This window comes from Oreochromis niloticus, linkage group LG3 (genome assembly GCF_001858045.2).
Source record: "Oreochromis niloticus isolate F11D_XX linkage group LG3, O_niloticus_UMD_NMBU, whole genome shotgun sequence".
In the NCBI taxonomy this organism is placed as follows: Eukaryota; Metazoa; Chordata; class Actinopteri; order Cichliformes; family Cichlidae; genus Oreochromis; species Oreochromis niloticus.
The window spans coordinates 19,688,588-19,710,074 of NC_031967.2; the positions used below are offsets into that span (position 1 = coordinate 19,688,588).

Sequence of the window (21,487 nt, forward strand, 5' to 3'; positions counted from 1 at the left end):
CCTGTTGATCTTGTACAATTCTAGGCATTCCAGTATCCAGCTGTGGGGCACTGAGTCATAGGCCTTTTTGTAATCAATCCAGGCAGTGCACAGGTTGGTCAGTCTGGTCTTGCAGTCTCGGCTGACTGTTCTGTCTACCAGTAGCTGGTGTTTTGCGCCTCTGGTATTCTTGCCAATCCCTTTCTGTGCCCCGCTCATGTATTGACCCATGTGCCTGTTCATCTTAGCCGATATGATGCCTGACAGGAGCTTCCATGTAGTACTGAGGTAGGTTATTGGTCGGTAGTTGGATAGGACCGGTCCCTTCTTGGGGTCCTTGGGGATCAGGACCATCCAACCTTCGGTTAGCCATTCCGGGTGTCTCTCGTTAACTAGCAGCTGGTTCATTTGTGCTGTCAGATGCTCGTATATATCTATATCTATATCTATATATATATATATTTTAAAAGGCCTTGCTGGACTGTATTGCAGACAAAAAAACATGATCAGTGATAGACCTTTCCAGCATGAATTAACAAAAAAACAGAGGTGGTACTATTTGAACCTCCTGACCAGAGATGGGCAGTAACGCGTTACTGTAATCCAATTACTTTTTTCAAGTAACGAGTAAAGTAAGGGATTACTATTGCAAAAACGGTAATTAGATTACGTTACTTTCCCGTAAGAACGCTGCGTTATTGCGTTACTAAAACCGTGATTTTTTTGCGAGAATGTCTCATGACAGTGACGTAAGCGAGTGCGACGTTCGTGACAACAGCTGTGTGCAGATCAACAATGGATAATATATCGAGTGCGGGAGAGAGTATGAGCGTGCAGCGTTTAAAGCGTGGAAGTACTGACCTTATTTTGAGTTTCATTCCATAAAAAGTGACAAAAACATTAGCGCCCGTTGTGCGTGGGAAGAAAACTTCTTTTTACAGCGTAATGGGAAATTCACAGAGAAACTTGCAGATTCTTCCACTGACCGCTGCAGCACACCTGCACCAGGGTAAACCTCCGCCTACCCCAGTCCTGCTTTACAGGTGAAAATAGAGAAACAGGACCGCTAGTCTTTGATTTTATTTATTTTTTGCTGTGTTTTAATTGCATCTATTTGAAAAAGTGAGTGTAAACACAAAAACATATTTTATTTTATGTGCTGGAATGTGCAGAAAATAGGTTTAAATGTTAAACAAATTTCTTCCAGTCAGAGAATGTTGCATATAATTTAATTTTTGCTTGATGCATAAAGTTAAAAGATTAAAACTAATAAAACAAGTTTTAAAAAGAGACTTTTCCATTTGATTACATTTTGTATGATGGATTATGCAGAAAAAGTAGAACTGGGCTGAAAGATCTATCGCTTTATCACCTATTCAGGTTGTAAATCGTGTTTTTAAAAAGTAACTAAGTAACTAAGTAATTAATTACTTTTGAAAATAAGTAATCAGTAAAGTAACGGGATTACTTTTTGGGGGGAAGTAATCAGTAATTAGTTACTGATTACTTTTTCAAGTAACTTGACCAACACTGCTCCTGACACACATTGCTCTTTTAAGGGTGACCTTTTTCATTTGGAAAATTGCAAAACACCGTTTGCAAAAAAGAAAAAACAAAACAAAACAGGGTTGACCTTTTTGTCTGGCAGTTTAATATTTAATAAATAAATTCTGTTGTTAAATTGCCTCTTCCAGCTGAGGGCCCTTGTAAAGATTACAAATATTCCCTCATCTACTGACTTAATTAAGTAATTCAGGCTTTAATTTAATCCAGGCTTCAATATTGGAATAGCCTTTATTTTGGAATCATGCAGGCTTTGCTGGCGGCAGCTCGACTCCTGACAGCCACACATAAGCGAGACCATATTTCTTCTTTACACTGGCTTCCAGTATGCTTTACAATTCATTTAAAGATTTTATTGTTTGTTTTTTAAAGTCACTAAATGGATTAGCACCCTATAACCTTTCTGAACTTTTATCTTGGCGTAGTCCTCAGATGCTTGTGTTTGTTCATAGAAGCAGAATAAAGCCGAGGTTGCACCTAAGCTTTACCAATCTACCTCTTCAAATTAGGACCTCACCAGCACTCGACATCTTTAAAACCAGCTCGAAGACACGTCTTTACTCCCTAGCGTTTAAATATGAACGAGTTTTTGACACTTGTCTTTTGTTTTGTTTATTTTTCATCTTATTTTTTTCTGTATTTGATGTCAACCCTTATTTTTTTTAAAATGTGCTGATACCCCCCCCCCCCGACTTGACTGTTGAGAAGAGGAGGATATTGTGAAAATGCTTTTCCATGGCTGATCACGGTGATAGGAGTGCATGATTAGCCAGAACACTCAGAGTCATTTAATGTAATTTAATGCTCCAACAAACTTTCCAGGAAACAAAAACATTCTTGGGAAAGGGGCACCCAGATATTTGTGCTGATTTTTTTTTAATGATTACCTGATAGTTCATTTTTTAAAGCATTACATTTTACATTTTCAGTACGTTTTACACATATTTCTTTTCCTGTGATTTAATTAATGTCTCAGATTTTCTTATGTACAAAAGAAAATTTGACACATTATTAATGGTCCATATAAAAAAGATATTGTACCCCAGAATATAAAAAATATATGGTTATATTAAAACAGTGTAGTAATACAAATATTGCATTTCAGGATATCGACAGTTAATATTATTTATTTTACCTTTATTTAACCGATCCAATCTCTTTCACAATGACAGCCATGTAAACTCAAAATATATAAAAAATACAGGAAATAAATAATCTAATATTAATTATAGCTTAATTGTGATCATTTAAAAAGAACCCTTTTGGGTACTTGAACTTTTATATCCCATCTGACTATTAAGAATAGCATGTACAATAGGATAAATACTGTTAGTACATGCATAGTACATACACCAATGTAAGTATTTCAAACTAAAAATCTGCCATTATAATTTCTTTTTTCTGCTCTAACCAACATTTTATCACGAAAGACAGAAATCCAAACCACAGTTACGTCTAAACACATTAGCCACGTTCTGCGACATTCACCTACAACTGAGAAATCAGTCCAGCCCCACCATAAGTGTCTCAGTTTATGAGTGAGGTGTTTGCAAAGCTTATTTGTTAAACCCAATTTCTTGGCCCACTTGACTACATATAACTTTGTGCTATTGGCTCTGCCTTATAAAGGAAACTTTATATGACATTTATAAACTAATTCCTGGAAAGACGCTTATAAGTTTTTCATGTGCTTTCCAAGAACAGGGCATTAAAGGCAGGCGAGATGAGCATGTGATGAGTGGACACAACTAGAGAGATGACATCGAGCAGGTAAATGCTTAGTAAGTTTTTTGTGTCCACTTGTTTATTTAAAACGTCAGTATGTCTGTAAATAATCATTGAATCTAATTGTTAAAAGATACACAATTATTTGTGTGTGTGTGTGTGTGTGTGTAGGGGCGTGGACTTTAAATAAAAAACAAAACAAAACAAAAAAGGTGACCTCACATCTCCTACACCAATCAGGATTTAGTAACATTTGTATCAAAATAAAATGATAGTTGTTGCACTGTTGCTCATGTTGCCAGCCCACAGTCAAATATGTCTGACCACGCCCATAAAGCCATAATGAAACCAATCAGTTGCTTTAAATGGTTTAGCGTATTACACAACCTTTAAGTGTCATATCGAAACATGCAAATCAATGCTAAGAGGAAATTGCTAAAACTGGAGAGCAATATTCACAGCTTTTTACCAGCGTAAAATACCGACAGGGAATGGCAGGTATAAGTCTGTCACATAGGCCCAGACAGTGTGAATTTATTGGTATGATTTTTTTTTTTCTTGTAATAACATGTAGTAAAGATAAGACAAAGAATAAATCTGGGGTTGGTGCCACCATAATATCTTTAAAACCTGAACTCATCTTGTTGAGGAATCCCACAAGTACAGACACCCATCTGTGAAAGTGTCAGCAACACTTGTGAAATGTCATGACCGCATCTTATACTATTGCAGTGCTGCTCCATGGACAGAAAACGCCTGCCAAAGTTTTCAGTTTCACCGCTGTGTTAGTTTTCTGCCACAATAGGTGTCTTCAGAACCACTTTTGCCATTATGACACACAGAGATACGCACAAACAGACTTACTTAGGTGAAATTTCCTCACAGAAATCTTGATTTTATTACTAGAGTCTAGCGCCAATTAGCGAATGTTGCTATGCTTGGGTAAACATTAACATTGTCCCGATGAGCAACAGGTCGAAACTTGGCTTCAAAGAGCAACTATAATTTTCCACTTTCCACTCACTTTCCAGAAAGTTACAACTTTGGCATCTTTCATTTTAAATCATTTGTATCCAAGTATAATGAAAAATGATCAAAAGCCGCGTTGCAGATGGTGCAAAATCCACAAGGCTTATAAGGAAATGAAGGTTGGGTAACACAGATGGGAGATGTGTGTTAACATGTGTGCATTCATGTACCGCCTTTCCTAGTGTCTGCCCGCAATCAGCTGCTGTTTAACTGGATTATACAACAACCTTAATTTACAGTGTAGTTACACATGCACACCGGGGGGTAACCAAGCCGTTACACCTTGTTCCCAGCTGTGTTAAACCCGCTGGATACTTGATGGACGTTGGCTCTTAGAGGCACTGAAGCTGAGCTGAGTTACACCAGCTCTGATGAATCATTAATGTTTAAGTATGTTTAAACCGCGCGTGGGAAGACAGCTCGGGGGTCAGTTAGACATTATGTCTATTTTCTGCTCCTCTGTTTGGTTATTTGTTTCTTCACATACGCTTTTATCTAATTGTTTACCTACATGATCATCTATTTTACACCAGAAAAAATGATTGTTTTCTCAGGCCGATCCGAGTTTCGGTCCTTTCAGCCGGGTTAATAAGTAACATCCCACCACGCTGATAACGCGGCACATAAACCATAGCCTCCATAAACCTCCCCGCTGTAAAAAGATGTTGGCTGTTTGAATCTCCCCGAGGGTCAAGATATGAGGATGATTAAGAGTGAGCGAACTCGTGCGTGGGTTAAACTCTCAGAGAGTTAGATGACAATCACAATACAAGCTGTCACATTGTGTTCACCACATCCCTCATTGTAAAACTAACAGTTAATAAATGACATTGATAAGAATGGGGTTTCATATCGGACTTTGATTTATCGATTGATCTTTATGGATATGGTAGAAAAATGCTACAGTGTTACAGAATCCTGGCTCCTGGGTTTCCTTAAAACTCTTACACCGTGTGTTTTAAAGCCATTCAGTTCTTCTTCATCCCAAACCATGTCTAGATTATAAACCGTCTTGTGTTGGAGTGATGCTGGACCTAAATAAAACAGTATGTGCATCGAGGACCCACTTTTTATGAAATCAGTGAAACAATGACAGGAACGTGGGTGGGGCCTTGAAGAAAGGGAGGTGCTCTTAATTATAGGAAATTTTCCCAGTTGTACTTACAGGCGTACCGTCTAGAATTCCAGAATTTTGTTCTATTTGCTCAATCCTTCATGAAAATTCAATGAAAATAGCATTTTCTTCATTTTTGTGACTAATAAATCGATGTTTAAAAGCATTCTAGCTTTTGTTTTAGCATCATAGTGCAGTGAACTATTTACTATTCAGAAATTGTGTGCTCAAATATGCAGGACTACATATTTTAATAAGCCAATACGCAGATATTTTTAATGCATGTGTCCCATATTAAAGACCCCGTTTTATTTTGATGGTGAGAAAATTCAACATTTCAGGCTTTCATCTTTAATAGTTTATCTTTTGAAAAAAGCATTTTCAATTACTGCCTTTTGACTTTGACTTTAATGTGCAAGAAAAACGATATAAACATTGTATGTCATAAAAAAACAAAAAACACGCCTTTAATTTTAATACATATATGACGCTAAATTGAACAGCAATTATTATGTAGCCTACTGTACATTCAAACTATGGACCATCACATGTTTTTTGCAAAATGCAGAGCAGAAAATAAGAAAGGTGAATAAAAGTTTTCTTCATTTTTGTGACTAAAAATGTAATATTAAAAAGTATTCTGCATGTCTAATTTTACAATATTGTGTAATTCAACTGTTTATCATTTAAAAATTGTCACAAGTTGTCTTTTGCAACTTTGAAGGTTGTTGGTTTTTTTTGTTGTTTTTTAAATTAATGTGTGCTTGAATATGGGAATTTGCAGGAGTGCCGGTCTTCTTTCATATTTTCAATAAAAAATCGGTTGATTGATTCGGCAATTTAAAAAAAAATTCAGCTAGAAAAGTATTTAATATGTGAAGCTAAAATTTCACAGCAATGCTTATTTTAATTTCAATGCAAATCAGAGTTTGGTTGATTTAAGACGGTGTTGTGACTTAAATGCTGTACTGAAAATCTCTTGCTGTGTTAAACAAAAGAGCACTTGGAAATGGAATTTTTTGGACACCTATGGAACACCAGTCCCATAAATCTATAAAATATAATGACATATTGCTCTCATCTCAATAAAGCCCTGACAGTTTTGATGGAGCACAAACAGATCCTTTATATAACCCCGTGAGCAGCTTGGGTGCAGAAGAACACCGAGCTTTACATAGATTCTGTTGGCTGCTGTGCCAAAGTGCAGGTGAAGCAGGAAGGAAAATCTGACACGGAGCCTGTTGCGGACTTCAGGTGTTAATACTGAGGGACGTGTGAACATAAATATGCCTTGTGGTAATAAGGAGTTCGGGAGCTAAATGCGTTAAAGTTCATTTGGTGTGTGAGGAAGCTTGCGTGTGCGCGCTCCCGCTCTTTAACAAACCAGTCAGGTGGATCGGGCATCGTCAGGGGAGCGAGCCGGTGACTCGACGGGACCCACAGCTTTGACACCGCGCTCACAGCTGCTGTGTTCACCGTGTCTGTTGATCTGATGTGTGTTATGCGTGGCAGTGATGGGAACGTCACTGTGCAACGGCTCTACTTTCATATCGCTTATGTCAGATTATCGGTTCATTATCAAATAGAAAACGAATAAAAAGATTATACATACATATTTTAGTATCATTAAACAGGTTCAAATGTAAATATGAAAATAGCTGCAAAAGTATAAAACACGTTTTTAAAGTTACGTTTAATTTTATAAAAGGATTTTAAACAATTTTGAGTCTGTAGATTCATTTAATTATTTGATTCAGTCACTGCTTAAGTTTCTGGGTCTAAATGTCATTTGGATCCTTTCTGCGTGGATAATCCAGCTTCTTCCCACAGACATAGGTGTTAGATAACTGGTGATTGTGTGCTGTTCGTGGCTGTCAGGTGAATAAAAGGCTTCAACGTACAATTAAAATGTGACTTGTGAATACATATCCCAAACAAAATAGGCTAATTATGCTATGTAAAATTCAGATTTTGACTTTTCTTAATTTCATTTCATTACAATGTATTTATCCATATAAATACATTGCTCAATGTTTTAATATCCTCTTATTATAATGAGGACTCCATGTAATCAAATGCTTATTTGTGCTACTTGTGCTGCAAAAGAATTTAAAGGATAGCTTTTACTCCACTGTAGTGTGTGTGTGTGCGTTACTCTGAGATATCTAAAGCAGACGACACAAATCTCTCATTTGAAAATCATTTTATTAATAGAGATGGAAAACAACCCATTAATATTAATGTTAGGAAATGCTTTTTACACAACATAAAACAGTTTAATTTCCATTATAAGAGCTGGATCCAGAGTAAATGCAAACATCTGCTCACTGCCTCCTCAGCAGCGGCAGCAGAAGTATGGCAGAGTCACCGAGACGTCACCACCAAACAAATGATTCTCTTCCCTCATTACAGGATTACAGGCTTCACTTTCCGCTTCATCAGTAACACTTTCTGTAACGCTTCAAAAATCAGTGCAACGAACAACAACTGAAGCAAAATCATGCATCTGGACAAATGTTCTTTTTACAAGCTGTAAATATTTGGGCTGAAGTGCACAGTATGAAAATTATATAAGGGTTAAACGACACCTCTCCTATTATAGTTTGTTTAAACAACAAATGAGGAAGTGACAGGTTATTAGTGTGTCAACAAATGTATGTACGACGATTTTCACTCTTGTTACAGCTGGCAATATTCAAATCTTTTAAATAACGCAGTTTATATTCACCCTCAAATCAAAATTATACGTCTTCCAAGCATTTAGTACAAAAGCTTTATTTTTATTTTTATGCAGGCTGGTCAGTGTGTGAGTCCAGCAAAAACGTCCATGTTCCCTCTCACACCCAGGTTAGGATTTGGCAGCTCCTTTTGACACGGCCAAGCCGATGAGGCCCGCTAAACCGGCCACGCCAAGGCCGATTCCCCCGACGATCGCCATGCCGACAAGGCCATCTAGATATCAAGAGGTAAAAGGTCAGGATGTAGTTTTCAAAACACAAGCACTTATATTATGAAACCATTTCTTTCTTACCTTTCTTTAAAGCCTTGTCAATGAGCTTCTCCAGCTCAAGAGCCTGCTTGTTCCCCGGCTCATTCTTTAGGAGAATGCGGATATACTTGAGAGCTTTTTCATATTCCTGGAGGGAGAAGAGAAAGTCTAGTTTACGGAAGTCCTTCCAAAAGCAGCTCTCATCACTCGACAGCCACCCCTGTAACACCTCCAAGCGGCTATCTAAATTAATGGGGAGATAGAGCCATGCCAGTAATTGCCGTGGTCAGTGGGACTTTGCTTCATAATAAAGGGTCTAAAAACGTTTTTTTCTCCTCCTGCTATCCACATCCTGGTTACACAATGCTCCTCGAATGAATGTGCCGGCATGATCGACGTCATCCCTCCAGAGCACTCGAAACAAATGCTGATTCATGTAATGGATACGGCAAACCAAGGATACCAATAAGTGTGCTTATCTGCGTCTTTTTATGTCTCCCACCACAGAGTTCAAACGGTCATGAAGCTCTCACTGCATGCCTGTGATTGGTTCGTTTGTTTACCGCTTCAGCTGTTGATTGGCTCGTTGGGAATGCGGGCAGGGTAACCGCCAGCTTCAGTGGCAAAACCTTTCCACAGATTCATTAAATGGCATGGCATCATTAAAAATGACATTTTTATTCACGCATGAAAGCATGAAAGAAACCCATCATGTGTTGAAGATCGCCAGGTAAAAGGCGTTCATGTACGCTCATTGTGCAAAACTTAACAGAAGAGACCGAGGTCATTGTGACCTGCAGACTTTGAAGGTCTGATTAGTTATCTTCCAAGTACAGTGAGTGGGAGGTCAGAGAGGAGCACATTATTGTACTGAAATACAAGTGAGGACATTTCTTTTACAGAGAACTGGGTGTGATAAGGAAACATTTTCCTAGTAGTGTATGTAACCATGCATCAGCAGTATTTTAGGATCAGACCAATTAGAAAAACCCTCTGTAAATGCGAACCAATGAGTAAGATGACTTTCTTTTAGGGAGGAGCAGGAAGTAAGAGGTAAAGGCAGAGAGAGAAATATTTTGCTCTGCCTGTCATATTTGACCTTTGCCCTCTCTCTTATCTGAAGCTCAAAAGCAGCGTGATACAAAAGCAGAGATTTCTGCAGGTCTGTTTCTTCATTTTGTCTCCCATAAACCTGAACTGAGAAGAAGAAACAAGTGCCACTCACTTTGAGTCTGTAGTTGGCCACTGCAAGGTAGAACAAAAAGTCCCGTGAGTCATCCTTTGATGCTTTCTGAACCAGTTCTATGAGAAAAACAAACAAATAAACACTGATTCAAACCAGGAAAGCTGCAAACACACGGAAACCAAAACGTCACAAGCTACAAAAATAATCACTGTGCAGGTAATGGAGCTGGCTGTGCTGAGCTTTTCCAGTGACACAGCACTAGTGCCTAATCCAGAACCAGTTCCACCCATTTATAAAGAAAGAAAAAGACCACAAAATTGCTGGGCCCAAAGTTGGAGACGCTGACCTCAGCGACCGCAGGAAGATCTGCTGCAATGAATAACTGATGACACTCACAGCTTCTGTCTGCTGTCATTATCATCACTGCCCAACACCAAGGCAGCAGCCGGGAATGAGCCAGTACGCTCTCGAGCACCCAGCCCCGGACACCGAGAACCATCAGTGCACCAGCAGGTGGGGGCACCAGCCACTGGCAGGCAGTATGGTGGGGGAGATGTTCCGATAGAGGTGGAGTCTAAGACCCGACCTGACACATAGACATAGACAAACAGGCACACACAGACACAAACATGCATTCCCACCCTCATACACACATATACAAACACTCACACACTCACCCAACATAGAGAGACACACAGAATTGTACGCAACACCCCCCCCCCCCCCCCCCCCCGGGCTCCAGGCACCAGGACCCCCGGAGGGGCAGTCTGCCAGCAAATTAGACTCTGATGACCATCACAGCTTAGACTGTATCATTCTTTTATTTGTATTGCTTATTGTTTCACTACCTGATCGTTAACAGCTGAAACAACACTTAAATCAACAGACTCATTATTTAAAAAAAGCCATAATATTTCTCGAGGTCGTTCAATATTCCCATTGAACGACAAATACTTGAGTTAATAATTAATAATGTTAAAAAATTGAAGGCTGACTGTTTTATGTATAAGATTTTACATGGACATGCCAACCTCCTTTATTTATTACTGCAAGCACAGACTGTGGGTTTAGCACTAGAGCCACCACTAGAGGGGACTGTGAGGTACTTCATAGGTTCACTTCATTTGGACAAACTGTGCTGTCACTACTCACAATACTGACTAAACACAAGAGTCTATCAATGGCAATAAAGGAGCACTCTACTTATCACACATTTAAGGCTCACCTCAAACAGCGGCTGAAACCACAACAGCTCTGTGACCACTTTTAACTTATCAAGTCTTTGATTACTGTAAAGCTTTTATGTGAGCTGCCCTGGGACCACGGTTTACATCTTACGCTTTTTGTATACTGGTGTCTATTACCAATGTAGATAAATAACTACAGGAAAACAAAAACAACACCAAAAAACGAACAAAAAATGAAACTATTAGTTTGAAACAGTCCATAGCATACCATCTTTATTTATAAAGCACTTTAAAAATAGCCGCAACAGACAGAAAGTGCTGTACACAAAAATGAAATGAAGTAAAAACAGCACCAATAAAAACTGCGATAAAATAAAAACAAAAACAAGCAAGTATAAAACAATAAAAACAAGAAAGATTTATGTCTCATGCTGGGTTGAAAGTCAGAAAATATAAAAATGCTTATCGATGGGTTTTTGAAATGGACACGTAGTTGACTGTCTAATGTGCAAAGGCAATTTTTCCTATAATTTAGGGGAAGCAGACCCCTCTGAACTTCCGCTTAGACCTATGTACACGTGGGAACAACAAGTCAGATGACCAGAGAGCTCGGACAGGAGGGTGGGGATAAAGACAGGCCTAGACCATTGAAGGATTTAAAAACAAATACAAGAACTTTAGAGTGGGCTTTAGAGGGCATAGGCAGCCAGAATGGGTGTAATGTACCCAGAAAAGCACAGCAGCATTTTGAACCAATATCGACTTGACAGAGAAGACTGGCTAACTCGAACATAAAGTGCATTACAATAATCCAGCTGAGACATAATAAAAGTAGCTATTGATGTCTCCAGATGAGAGGACAGGTGTCACCTTTGTCAGCTTTCTTAAATGAAAGAAGCTAGACTTAACTACTGCGCCGATGGAAGCGGGTTCTCAAAATGGCCAAACTGAATAAGTACAGCACCAGCACTGGGTCAACGGACAAGACTCATCAGTAAACCTAAACCAAGTCTACAATCCAAGGACATTTCTATAATTTTAGTTAATACAGTTACATTATAACTGATATGTTAGGTATGATATTTTTGTTAGGGGTTTTTTTGTAGCAAAGCCAAAGATAATAACATACTTATAAAGTTTAGATTTCTGCTGATGCACCTAAAAATCTTTAAGAACACACTTTAAAGACTTCTTAACAAAACACATATGAACATCTCAAACATCAACATTGACCTCATAAATCCGTCATCAGCTTTTTTTTAAAGTTGCAGAGCTCTAATGTGCAACTGTTACCTCTGACATAAACAACAACACTGAGAGTGCACTGAGTAATAAAATAATTCACTGGAACTAAAATGTTTATTTTACTGCTCTGTGCAAAACATTGCATGTTTAACAATGTTGCATTTTGCTGTTGTATTTTAGGTTATTTAGAGATTTTTCACCATTTTATAATCATCTGACGTCTTTGACTGGAGTAGGTGGCACTCATAAGGATCATTTTCTTTGGAAGAAGAGTCACATGATCCACGAAACGCTTTTTTAGATTGGTCAGATGCTGTAAACGACAGCTCTTTCATGTGAACAACGTGCAAGGGAAAGCTCTGGTTAATTTTACGAGTTGATAACCAGCTTCCTGTAAAAATTTATCCTGATTTCCAAAGTTAGGGTAAGTGAATCCACATAACAGAAAGAAGTCCTGGCTATGTTGAACTTGCTTTGTAGTACAGAGCCCGAGTTATGTGTTCAGCATCAGTTGCCATGATGATTTAGCGAGGTAAAGAAGAAGTACATAAGGTGTAGTGGGTGAACTTACCCTCCAAAAGTGTAATCCCCTTCTTGATATCCTGTGAGTATTTACTCCTGATCAAACACCAAGCATATTCAAACTTTGTTTCTTTGGAGACAGCACCCTTCGCCAGTTCGCTGTTATATTTCTTCTCAAATTTCTGGAATTAAAAAAATAGGCAAAAATTACTGGTTTCATATTTTATTATTATTATTTATTCATTTATTGAAAAAGTCACTTCTGTTGTGTTTCTGTTAGCTGATGCCTTGACCCTTCCTCTGTACTGTGTGTTGTGTATCCACGAGCAACAGTTACAATATTCAGCTGTTGAGCAAGTAAGTTCACAAACTAAAGTCTAACATCACTCCCAATCTACATTAGCCATAAACTGTTTTATTAGTCGAAACTACGATAACACAATGTCCGGATGTTCAATCATAAACATGATGATTAGCACGAGCTAGCTACGTGACGCGACAAAGTGCGTGTCGACAACGTCACATTTCTCCCAAGTACCAACGTTTATCGACTGACAGACGCTGTGAGGCGACGGGAAGAGTCGCTCACATGCTAAATGTGTGTTTTATTTGCAAGGAAGAAGTTTAATAACGTGAAAACTTACTAGAAGGTCTTCAGGAGCCACCACATCACTCAGTACAGCCTCCATGTTTCCGGAAACTAATTTAAGACACGCCCAGCGTGGTCACATGACACACACACAAACACGTCATCGTCAGATTTCTCTGGTAACGCCTCGGTTACATAACAACAAAAAAACCCATCAGACGCTTAAAACAGTAAGCTTTATTGTTTATGGGAAGCTTGGCATCACATTTATATTTATTTATCGTAAAACAACTTCAAAGGTGATAGAAGTCTACAGAGTATATTACTTTTATTTATTTAATTCCTTAATTTTGCCATGTCACTGTAAGATCAGCCAAAGAAGGATCTCGCTGAGGTTTCATCAGTTCTTAGCTAGATGTGATGGGGAAAAGGCTAAAGGCAACAGTTCATTGAGGCTGGTTTCTTTGTAAGAGCCGTCCGGCTTGGTCAAGTATACAGTCCAGTCTGATCCAAACTGTGAAACACAGAGAGAAAGCAAAACAGTATATAAAAATATCAGCAAGCAAGGTTTAGACCTAACATAAAGTATTTCAAAGCCCAGGCAAGACTCACTAGGAATAAAATATCACTTTTATAAATATTATAAATGATATAGGTATTAATAAATATTATATTATATTATATTATATATCTAAGAGCTATATGTATCTAAACCAGGAGGTTTAGAGTGGTTTGAGTTCTTAATTTTCATTAAAATGGTCCATCAGATTACAGAAAAAATCACTTCTAATCAGACTGTAAACATCAGCAGTAAGATCACAGGTCAGCAACAACATAGTATGACCCCACTTTGAGAATCATGAGTGGTGGGAAAGGGGTGAGACATGCTCAGTGATGTATCATGGTTAGGGGTGCCACCTTTATGAACATCGCATGCCTAGAGGTCTTTTATACCTTGTAGTATAACTCTGCTGAACAAATCCAGGTGACATATGATATGATGTGGCATGATATGGGTGTCACTCACAAATATTCGTACATATTTGATCTTTATCAATGTTACTGCAGCAGTTTCTTGTTGTTAGTGTCTACAGACATCTGTAAGAGTGACATCTCAGGTTCCCAAAAGGTCAAAATTTAATTTCTGAAAGGACAAATAATAAATCTTATCTAATCTTGAATGTTTATGACAAGATTTTAGGAGGAGAAAATATTCTTTTTTTGCTGATACAAAGTGCCCTTCACTGTAGAAAAGCCATAACACTTTACTGTGCTAGTTTAACAAGCCTGTAAAAAACAGCTTCTCCTGCCAGAAGACACACAGGCACCTCACACTGTGGATGTGTTTTACAGGGCAGGATGAATATGGGTTCCTGAATTACACAGATGTGAAAAAATGCCTTAGAGACACCTCCTCACCTCCAAGAGGACCTGTCGGCACGCTCCGCATGGTCCAACAAAGCGGTCTTTGATGTCACTGCACAGAGGAGAGGAGAGGATGAGTGCTCGGGAACATGTTGCAACGTGCTTTGTTGAGACTTACCATGTCACGGCGATGGCGCGGAATTGTCTGTGGCCCTCCACCACAGCTCTCTGGATGGCAGTCCGCTCGGCACACACCGTCAGTCCGTAAGATGCATTCTCCACATTGCAGCCTGGAAATCTAACAATACTTAGACCCTGGGCTCTTTTATAGCGCTCTACTGGGAGGCATCGTAAAATCATATTTGATATCTCTGGCTTTTGAAAAGCAATTTTACTTTGTGAGTTGTACATTTGAGTCTCACTGTTTTACTGCCTTCTCTTGGTAAGTCGAAATCTGTGATTCGTTAATTGTTTTATAAATAAAGTCTGCCGAAACTATTAAAATATATAAAAAGAATTACGACAGCAAATTGCCTCTGTTAGTTTTATTTACTTTCTATAGAGATCACATTATTGTACTATAACTTCTGCATGCCATTTTTACTACTGTACCAAGTTACAGACAATAGAACAGAATAGAATAAAATAGCATAGAAGAGAATAGAACAGAATAGCAATATCCTTTATTGTCTCTCATTTGGGAAATTCACAGCCAAGTTCAGCTTAGTGCCAGATGAGATTAAAGCTGATCGGATAAGATAAAGTTTATAGGTTTATTCCACGAAATTAAAGTTTCACTGCAGTAGCACATGAGTGCATTGGCATTATGAGGAGCTACAAAATCCTGCACAACAAACAAACGATAACATTTACTACAGTGCAATGTACACAAACATATATATTAATTGTGGGTCTGAGTTTATAGATAAAAACAAATTCACGTATTAGAAGAACAGTCACATAAAAGTGTAAATTGAATCATGTGTTATAGTGAGTACTATACGTGGAAAAGTGCTTGGGTTAATTTACTGTCGTTCTGAACATACACCATTGAGTGCGCACTAGAATTAAATTTCAGCGCACTGACTTGCAATCGAATCAACCTAAATAAATAAATCTAAGTATCAAAACCTAAAATATATACATGAGAGCATATAAGAAAAATGCTTATATACATGTAATAATAAGAAAAGTACAGGATCTTAGAAATGAATATAAATATTGTCTCTGGTTTTTGTTGCTTGATTATAAAAACCAGTGCATTAGTACACGAGAAGCCTACGAGCACTATAGCTGCTGTTGCTGCTGTGCTGTGGTTTTATCACAACATTTAATCTGCAGATAGACTAATAAGCACATAAAATGCACTATACTGGCCCCCGAAATGAAGCCACCATTAAGGAAGAATTACCTTTTAATTGCACTTAAGTACAGTAGCCTGCTTGCTTAATTGCACTTTCATCCATTGCTTAATGTTACGGCATCTATGACACGCCTGTCTGTTATTACCTGTGAATATGGCGCCATCTGCTGTCAACACGGCCGCACCGACAGGGAAGCGGCTGTATGGACAGTAAGCCTTGTCCCGAGCCTGCAGGCACTTTGAAACGAGCTCCTTCACTTGATCTGCGCATGACAGACAACAAACCTGTGTCAGCTGTGATTAAACAGTGGACCCCCGAAACTGCTGAGAAGCTGTGGGGGGTTAGAGGAGTGCACTTGCCTGTCATTGTAGCTGAAGACGCTTCTGGATTATATCACCTTAACCAGCTATGCTGTCACGTGACAAAGAAATAAATTGTACCTATGGTAATGCAAGTGACTTTTAATTCAGGTCTGCTGACGGCTGCCGGAGGGTCGCGAGGTGGGCAGGCTTTGTGACAGCTGCACACGCACTGTTTACCGTTCACGTTATTGGCTGGCAGGGGTGCAACGTCATCGACCAGACTTGGACCGTTATGGCCAGGACTGCAGGAGACCTGACCTTTGGTTTCTCGCGAGAAAAGTGGGATGGGAATCAATCAATCATTTTTAAACAGACCAATGTTAAAAACACTCGGAGGCTCTACATCACCAGAAAGTGTGAATAAAGCTGCTGTGGGCTAAGGCAGAGCAGGGCATGTTTACAAGTTTAGTGCTCGGACATATTTAGGGCCTGCAAACTGAACAGATGGAAGAACAGGTCAGGATTTGTTTCCTCTACTGTTTACCTGTGTTTCCTACATACTTAGAAATAAAGTCATCAAGAACTTTCCTAAACAAATCCCATGAGAGGATTAAACCATCACAATGATTTGAAGTATCATCGTCTCTGTATCCAAAGCCGGGTGCAGCTCTCCGTGCCAAAAGCTTTCATTGTAGCGCAGAGCTGCTCAGTGAACCACACCAGTGCACTGGCACACACGTTTGTTCATTAAAAAGAACACAATCTCTTGCTAAAAGTACAAATCGTGCTTCAGTGGGTCTCTTATGCACGTTGTTCCTGTGCGAATTACATTTGCTATGCGGTCCAGTGTTTTCCACAGAGATGTGATGGCGGTTTAATGCACAGTCATAGTTGCTGGCAAGTACTCAACGCTTCACATTATTATTTTTATTTTATTTTTTAATCCAAAAACAAGTTTTTCTGCTGTTCGATTAATATCTAAATATTAAAGCTTCCAGTTTGGATTTGGGAGACAGACACCCTTTCTACTTTCTTTTTTGATAAAGCTTATCTAAGTCTGACATCATTAGCCGTGCCTGGGCCCCAACTCCGCTGCAGGTTCCTAAGTCACACGATCACTGTGGCATCACTCAGAGTTGAAAAACTGTCTAAATTCTTTCATATGTAATAAAAATGATCAGTGTGGCTGCTCTAACAGGTGTAACAATTAAGTTTAACATCCAGGCATCCATGAAAACCGAATTTATGAAATTTAACGTAGTTGGAAGTTAGCTCGCTAGTTTAATCCTAAACATGGTGTACCATGTTCGGACTAAGCGATTTGTGAAAAATTAAAACGTACAGCTCTGCTATCACTTCCAACATAAACGAAGACAGGAAAGTAAACAGCAGTGACGTTTGTAGGGTGCTATGTGATCGCTAGCGACACAGCTATGTTAGCATAAAATAAACAGTGAAGCTGGAGGATGAACGTTAACTTAGGGACAAATGCAATCGCAGGGCAGGATGCTGTAAACTGACCGAACTTCAGTCGAGAGAACAACTGAGACAATCCATCCACAATACATAGAGGTTAGTCATTAATATACTGCTGCGTGGGCTGGGCTGTTACATCGTGAAGTTTTAAAAACTCAGCTTTAAAATGATTAGCAGTAATAAAAACAGAGGGAGGCCGACCGTGATCACTGACTGTTTTTAGGGGCTTGTTGAGATTAAATAGAACAAGATACAAAGTCTTAAAACATGTAAAAAAAAAACCCCCACAAAAGCCTTATTAAACGCAGAGTAGTTTGGGCCACTTCATCACGTCATCACTTAAAGACCGGATAGTTACTGCTGGATCAGTTGACCCTGGCTGTGTCCCAATTCAGGGTATGCACGCTTGAAGTACGCACACTACGCGTACTACGTACGGCGCGTACTACAAGTACGGGAAGTGCGGAAGTGAGAGTCTTGTGAAATGGGACGGTCTAGCCTTCGTCGCGCTGTTCAGGTTGCCTAGCAACCATGATACTAACTGCGAGAAATGTTTCATACAGCTTTGTGTGACAGAAATGAAGGAGAAAAAATGTTTTGTTGGTCATTCATTTTTGTCATGACATCACTTTGATTAGTTGAGACCACAGGACTGTAAAACATGATAGCTGGGCTTCATTTCTGTACTGAACAGTCATTTCAAGATTAGTTAGTAAATGATAATTAGCTAATGTTGTTCATGAGACTAAAGTCATCTCACTGTGGTAATGTTAATATAATATGGACAATATTATATGTATTGTCAGATTATATATATATATGAGCTTGAACTCTGGGTCAAAGATGCAAGTAGCAGTTATTTATATTTCCTATCACCTTAAATCTTCACTCAAAGACAAGTATCTCTGACAGTGTATATACAGATGTATTATATATAAGAGACAAACATTGTTCTTTCAATATGTTGGCATTACTAAATTTGGCTCAATGCTTACATATATGTGTAAAAAGAAAATGTACGAGCTGTGATAACTGTTTCTGATAGAATGAAGAGTAGACTGATATATTAAATATTCCTTTATTGGGTGAGAAAATCAGACCATGTCATAACTGCTTTAAGTCATACAGAATAGATATCAGAGCCTTAAACAGGCCGACTTCTGCTAAATGGGTCAAACTGGGCAGAAAGTATACAAACACATAACATCCTTATAGAATATGATGTAACACTATAGATCAACTTACCTCAGAATATATAAAGCATATAAACAATTACAGCAATATGATGCAACAAACACAGCAGTACTACTAATCCAAAATACTCAAAGCTTCATAGAACTGAAACAAACATTTATTTTTAGCTCCATTCTGCTGCTGATACATACTTTAGGTTTCTGAATATTAAACTTGTTGCTGCCTTTCATAGTGTGTAACTTGAAGGCCCTGAGTACTTTCTCCCACACTGAAAACACTGGAATGATAACATTATTTGAACATTACCTAATAAGACTGATTCAGGACAGACAATTAGTTATGTTAAACTTTCCTAGCAGTCCTTCACAAACAGGGAACAGTCTGTCTATTCTCTCCATCTGTCAGCTGCTGCTGGCTCTTCCTCCTCCTCTTCCTCACACACTGCTGAGTTTGTCCTGGTGGATCATCAGGGGTGCAAAGCCTCACAGACGATGTGCAGCAGTGGGTCCCTCAGCCTGTCCTCACTCTGGACACTTGCAGTCGTCACACATGGAAATCAAATGTGTGATAAGCTGCAGGATTCAAACACAAGTGTAACTTATAAATACATGTTCATACTTTTATTCCACAATCAGAGAGAAAGAAACAGAGAGAGAGTGCAGGACAGACAGACAGGTGACAGTCTCAGGTGTATACACTGCTACAAAACAGCACAAGAGAAGGAGGATTTAGTGTTTGTGTTATTACGAGTGCTGAACAAGAAGAGTTCCAGATGGTCCAGTGGACACATGTGTGACTCCTGTGATTAAAGCATCTTTCTTTCAGCTTAACGAGTGAACCGTCAGCTCGTTCAAACACACGTTAAAGTCCGTTTGGCTCCACACCACCGAACAGAGGCAGCAATATAACATAGCTAACATTAACAGTGCAGTGAATCCTGCTTGTGCCGTCATATTCAGGACTGCAAACCGAGCAGCATCACTGACTTTCAGCTTGTTGTGTTTGTGGATATATGACTGACTTTAATTATCCATAAAATCATCACATTCTCTGTAAGATTAAGGTCAACTATATATATATTTAGAAGTAAAGGCTTTAAAACCAAGTTACCACTGAAAGTACAAACATTACTAATGTCACATAACTTTGCCGACATGTGGCCAACAGTAATGTTTTAATGTTCTTAAACATTCGCACATAAATAAGTGACATCATATTCAGTACTTACTTTTGACAGTTCACTCTTCGGCCGCTCCCTTCTGCCGTATTTTGCGGCAAAATTATCCACACCCACCGCCGCGCTATGGATTGTGGGATATATGGGACCACGAAGCGTGCACCGGACCACGCTTGATATTTGGGGAAATTGACGGCGCATTTGGAGTATGCATTTGAAGTACACTTCGAATTGGGACAGCCGTCGTCGCGTGGCGGTGACGTACTCGCACTTGAAATGCGTACTTCAAGCGTGCAGACCCTGAATTGGGACACAGCCCCTGAATGCTGCACCTAGTGCTGCTGGAGGTTTCTTCCTGTAAAAAGGGAGTTTTTCTTTCCCACTATCGTCAAAGCCCTTGCTCACAGAGGTTCTCTGTTTTCTCTGTATTATAGTAGGGTCTGCCTTACAATATAAAGCGCCTTAAGGCAACTGTTGTTGTGATTTGCTATATAAATAAAACTAGATTGAAACTGAATAGATTGCTTTTGGTGAATAACTATTTGCTCAGTTTGAATGAGACACATTTCCTGTAAAGTGGCATGAACTCAAAAATATTTATGCCCACATTAAGTAATTTGATTACATGTAAAAAAAAAAAAAATGTCCCTGTAATTTTGTTATGTAAGTACAATGGAAAGATTTAAATGAAATGGAAATTTACTTCATTGGTATACAGTCAGTTTACACCAAGCACTTTTCATTAATGATTAATGATTTCAAAAATAAATCAACCTTTGATTTTATATATGTCAGCTGCATTTTATTCAGAATTATTGCTTCATGTTTATGAGGGCAAAGAGTCTTTTTATAGCGACATCTTTATCACTGTGGTGAATCGCTGTCATGCAGCACAGTGCGTAGAGGTGATTCAGTGCTTTCTTGAGAGATAGAGAATTGTAAGTGTGTCAGCAGGTCCTGGGCTCCTCTGTCATACTTGCTGCATTTTGAAATTCAGAAAATGTTTTCAGTGGGTGGCAGGTCTGAGATGGATTCAGGCCTTTTTGGAACCCGGCTGGTGTAATACTTGTAGAATGTGCATTGGCATCATCCTTCCCCGAGACCCCCCCAGGTACCATCACAGGTGATGGAGTTTGACCTGAGCGCTGATACTGAGGTGCGATGATTTCCTCTCAAAATAAATGTACATTTTAAATGAATAGACCACGATTTATGCATCTTTTTCATGTGTTTTTTTTCTCTGGTGTGGATTTAACTTGCACAACTTTCATAGTTGTGAGTCCACGCATTCATTTCTATTGCACATTTCTGTCTTCTGTCTTTTTTTTTTAATGCTGTCCAGACTCTGAGCCCAAATAATCTGGACATTTAATACTGTTTCTGAGTGACTGAATGAGTGATTGATTCATCGGGTGCATGGAAAAAATCGTTATCAGCACACCCTTCAGTCATGGGTGGACTGATATGAGCAGATGGTGGAA

The 21,487-nt window shown here is 38.9% G+C and overlaps 2 protein-coding genes across 2 annotated transcripts; both read right to left on the reverse strand.

The window, feature by feature from the left end:
- Positions 1-7,596: 7,596 nt before the first annotated feature.
- Positions 7,597-13,299, reverse strand: fis1 (fission, mitochondrial 1). Its single transcript, XM_003449344.5, has 5 exons — positions 13,184-13,299; positions 12,589-12,721; positions 9,625-9,701; positions 8,442-8,547; positions 7,597-8,362 (listed from the first exon to the last, which is right to left on the reverse strand). Exons 1-5 carry the CDS (start codon positions 13,226-13,228, stop codon positions 8,259-8,261), a joined length of 465 nt encoding a protein of 154 aa, XP_003449392.1. The 5' UTR covers positions 13,229-13,299; the 3' UTR covers positions 7,597-8,258.
- Positions 13,300-13,345: 46 nt separating this feature from the next.
- zgc:103586 lies at positions 13,346-16,474 on the reverse strand. Its single transcript, XM_003449378.5, has 5 exons — positions 16,217-16,474; positions 16,003-16,119; positions 14,672-14,783; positions 14,548-14,605; positions 13,346-13,642 (listed from the first exon to the last, which is right to left on the reverse strand). Exons 1-5 carry the CDS (start codon positions 16,221-16,223, stop codon positions 13,529-13,531), a joined length of 408 nt encoding a protein of 135 aa, XP_003449426.1. The 5' UTR covers positions 16,224-16,474; the 3' UTR covers positions 13,346-13,528.
- Positions 16,475-21,487: the final 5,013 nt, after the last annotated feature.